This window comes from Apium graveolens, chromosome 10, assembly GCF_009905375.1.
Source record: "Apium graveolens cultivar Ventura chromosome 10, ASM990537v1, whole genome shotgun sequence".
Lineage (NCBI taxonomy): Eukaryota > Viridiplantae > Streptophyta > Magnoliopsida > Apiales > Apiaceae > Apium > Apium graveolens.
Window position 1 is genome coordinate 188,032,850 of NC_133656.1, and position 4,204 is coordinate 188,037,053.

Consider the following 4,204-nt stretch of genomic DNA (forward strand, 5'->3'; position numbering starts at 1 on the left):
GATCCCAACACATCCAGTGTATCCCTCTATCTTTCGTAGATTTACGCCACCAAAATCTACACATTACACTCTCCAGATCTCGATAGAGCTCGAGTAGGAGAAGAAAAACATTCATTGTGTAGTTAGGAATAGACTGAGCTACCGATTTTATGAGAATCTCCTTACCTGCCTTTGTGAGAATCTTACCGTCCCAACTTCTAACTCGATCTTGGATTCGACCTTTCAAATATCCCAACATTACCGATTTATTCCTCCCAATTATGTTAGGCAAACCCAGATAATGACTGTTATTATCTACCTCACGAAACCGTAGCACCTCACACACCTCCTGCTTTACCCCATCATCAACGTTTCTACTAAAGAAAACATTTGTTTGTCAGCATTTATTTTCTGCCATGAGGCTCTCTCGAATACATTCAACAGATGTGTGATACGAGTTGCCTCTTCCTTGTCAGCTTTGCCAAAAATGTAACAATCGTCCGCGAAGAACATATTAGATATAATAGGAGCTTCTCTAGCCACTCGAATCCCCTTTAATAAACTGCGACTTTCATATTTCTTGATAAGAGATGTAAATCCCTCAATACAAACAATAAATAGATAAGAAGACAGGGGGTCACCTTGACGTAATCGTCGTTTCGGGACAATATTGCCAAACTCCCTTCCTGCATGAGTGATTTGATATCTGGCAGATGTTACACACTTCATAAGTAAAACAATAACATTATCATCAAAACCCATCTTCTGAAGAACTGCCTTGAGATAATTCCATTCTACTCGATCGTACGCTTTACTCATGTCTAATTTTAGAGCCATCCATCCTTTTTTCCCCGATGTTTTCCTTTTCATGTAACGCATCACTTCATATGCTATCATTATATTGTCTGTAATCAGTCTCCCTGGGATAAACGCACTTTGAGTTTCTGAGATTAGCAAATTTACTATCTCTTTGAATCTGTTAGCAAGGACTTTTGACACTACCTTGTACGCCACATTGCAAAGTGAAATCGGACGAAGCTCTGTCATGAATCTCGGGTGTTGCTTCTTAGGTACCAATACAATGTTCGTGCTCGTAAGATAATCTGGAAGTGTACCAGTGGCAAAAAAACTCCTGAACTAACTTGACAATGTCCTCACCCACGATGCTCCAATATTTTTGGTAGAAACCTGGGCTCATACCATCTGGGCCCGGGCTCTTGTCTGGATGCATATGGAATAATGTTTTCTTTACTTCCTCACTATCAACAGGTCTCAATAAATTCATATTATGCTCCACTGTGATCGTTCTAGTAATGCAGTCTACTACCTCACTCCATTCAGCTTCAGTAGGTGAAAACAGAGATTGGAAATAGTTGATCATCGTATCTTGCAAACCTGAGTCCCAATCCACCTACCTCCCTTCATCATTCACCAGACTTTTAATACAATTCGTTCTCCTTGCTTTAGCCGATGCATGGAAATATTTGCTGTTTTGATCCCCCTCTTTAAGCCATAGCTGTTTGGATCGTTGCTTCCAAAAGACTTCTTGCTGAGTTAGAATCTCTGTTAGATTTTTATTCTCCTCCTTGTACTTACTGACAGAAAAATCATCTCTACGCCCCTTTACTGTCCGGATAATCTTCTTGCTTTGTGTGATTCTTCGTCTAAAACTGCCAGTAATTTCATTCCCCTAATCTGCTAACATAGATGCAGTTTCTTTAATTTTGACTTGCAACGTTTGGTTTTTGTGTCTCTCCCAAGATTCCGCTACAATATTCTTACACATGGGGTCTCGAAGCCACGCATTTTCGAACTTAAATCTCTTTGAGTTCACCCTTGTTTTGGAATATCTGGCTCCAAAAGAATTGGAGTATGATCTGAAGTCGTCACATCTAGATTTGATAACTTTGCATTTTGGAAAGTATCCAACCAGGTCCGCGAGACTAACGCTCTATCTAAACGGATTTCAATCTAGTCATTGGTACCACGTCCCCTTTCCCAAGTGTACTGATATCCCTGCATTTCCATATCCATAAGATTACAATCATCCGGAACCTCTCTAAACCCCTGCAGCAACCATGAAGGATATCTCCTCCCTCCTTTCTTTTCGGACTGATGCAATATGTTGTTCATGTCGCCCACTATGCACCAAGGAATACTGTTTGTGGATGAAATGTTACGAATCAAATCCCATGTGCTTCTTCATTTTGACCTGTCTGGTTCTCCGTATAGACCTGTTAAGCGGAACTGTTTCCATCCATGAACTGTTATTACCATGTCTATATGGTTGATGCTGAAAGAACTCAGAGCAGCCTCATCTTTATTTCTCCATAAAAATGCTAAACCCCCTCCTTAACCTTGGCAGTCCACTGCAAACATACCTTCAAAACCTAAATATTTTTTTGCTTTTTCGATTTTTTCCTTTTTACATAAAGTTTCACATAAGAACACAAAGTTGGGCTTATGGTGAAGGACTATTTCTTTTAGGAATTGAAAGGCCCATGTCGTCCCCAGTCCGCGGCAATTCCAGCTCAAGACGCTCATGAAGACTGGCGGACCCGTTTCCCGGAACCCGCCCCAAACAAGTTTTTTGACACATCATTTGCATCCCGGTCCATACTTATATTATCCTCTCCATCCGAGTCTAAACATAATTATGTATTAAGGCCCATTGGATTTTCAAAGCCCACTTCTGTTCTCCTTTTCTTATTTTCCAATATCATGACTCCCTTGCTATTTGTGAAAATATTCCCTCCAACTTGTACAAATTGTGTTTTCAAATTTCCTGATAGTTCGCCACCTGCCATATTCTGAATAATCATATTCCCATCTTTCACTCCAACCGTACCCATCTCCTGATTTTTAGGAGTAGGTTTCTCCCCACTACCCGTATTGCCACCTGCACTTTTCTTACCGGATGAATCTTCTTCTCCGTTTCTGAGTCATTTTGCTCCGATCATCTTTGTATGTCGTTTAAATGGTGCTCTCATCCACGTACCATATGGTCTTGTAATTTCGCTTTCAGGTGTATCAAAGATACGACTACAGAATTTATCAGAGTGTCCCATCAAACCACAAATGAAACAAAATGTTGGAACATTTTCATACTTAAAAGTAATCCATATCCATTCATTTCCTGACTTCCGAATCTTCATACGACGCTTCAATGGTTTATTTATATCCAATGTAACCCTGATTCTCATATATTCCCTCCAGAGACCCTTAAAATTGCTAGGACAAGAACTTACAAATTTACCCACTTGATTACCAATCTCCTCGTTTACTTTCTCGGACATAAATCCTGGTTGTAAGTCGTGAATTTGAACCCACAGATCCAAACTGTTGATGGATACACACCTGAGATTTACACCTTCCTGCAGCCTTGTGATTAACAGAACTTTCCTATTGAATGTCCAAGGACTCCCATCTATAACTCTTTTTATGTCAATTTCATGGTAAAATTGTAATAAAAATAAGTTTACATCAATCTCCTTAATATAAACACCCCTACCTGGTCTCCATAGCGCTGCCAGCGTTTGTTGCATGGCTGAGAAGTCAAGAACTCCCTCAGTTAGAAACCGTCCTAGTAAACATAATCTTGCATTGCCTGTAGAAAACTCATCTTGCATTCCTCCCTCGTCTCCATCCATTATTGCTATTCCTCCTTCCTCATCATCTAGCAGAACATTATTCATGGCCTGAGTGATATTCTCCATTGATGACGAAGCCATGCTTTTTAATAGGAATGAGAATAAATCAAGAAAGTAACTAAACGTAAAAACTTTTCAGAACAAAAGGACTATCTCACCATGGCAGAGGCCAAGACTTTAAAAAAAAACATATCTTTAAAAGGAGAACTTGAAATTACAGTACTTTCGAAAACCCCTACAGGGCTACACTTAATAGTCTAAACATACCATTCGATAAATAATTGACGACCATGTATTGGGAGAAAAACAAATTAAAGAAATTTTAGGTCAATTGTGAACCACGTAGAGAGACAGTAATATACTAACCATTTTTGTATGACATGATAAATGTGAAAATTTATAATTTTATATTAATTTGATTGATTTTTTATACTAATGATGGACCCCACAATATTCACATCAACTACATCAATCAAATTGGGTTAAAATTATAAGTTTTCCTATTTATCATATATAAATAGACTCATAATAAAAACCTATATACTAATACAATAATACACTCACGAAACCTCCCA

At 38.7% G+C, this 4,204-nt stretch overlaps 1 protein-coding gene across 1 annotated transcript; it reads right to left on the reverse strand.

Annotated features, from left to right (window-relative positions):
* Positions 1-2,921: 2,921 nt before the first annotated feature.
* LOC141691466 (uncharacterized protein At4g02000-like) lies at positions 2,922-3,710 on the reverse strand. The gene has a single exon (XM_074496205.1). The coding sequence runs from the start codon at positions 3,708-3,710 to the stop codon at positions 2,922-2,924; it is 789 nt and encodes a 262-aa protein (XP_074352306.1).
* Positions 3,711-4,204: the final 494 nt, after the last annotated feature.

Excerpts from the sequence above, each read along its gene's own strand:
- LOC141691466 (XM_074496205.1), bottom strand. The coding sequence starts at position 3,710 with ATGGCTTCGTCATCAATGGAGAATATCACTCAGGCCATGAATAATGTT.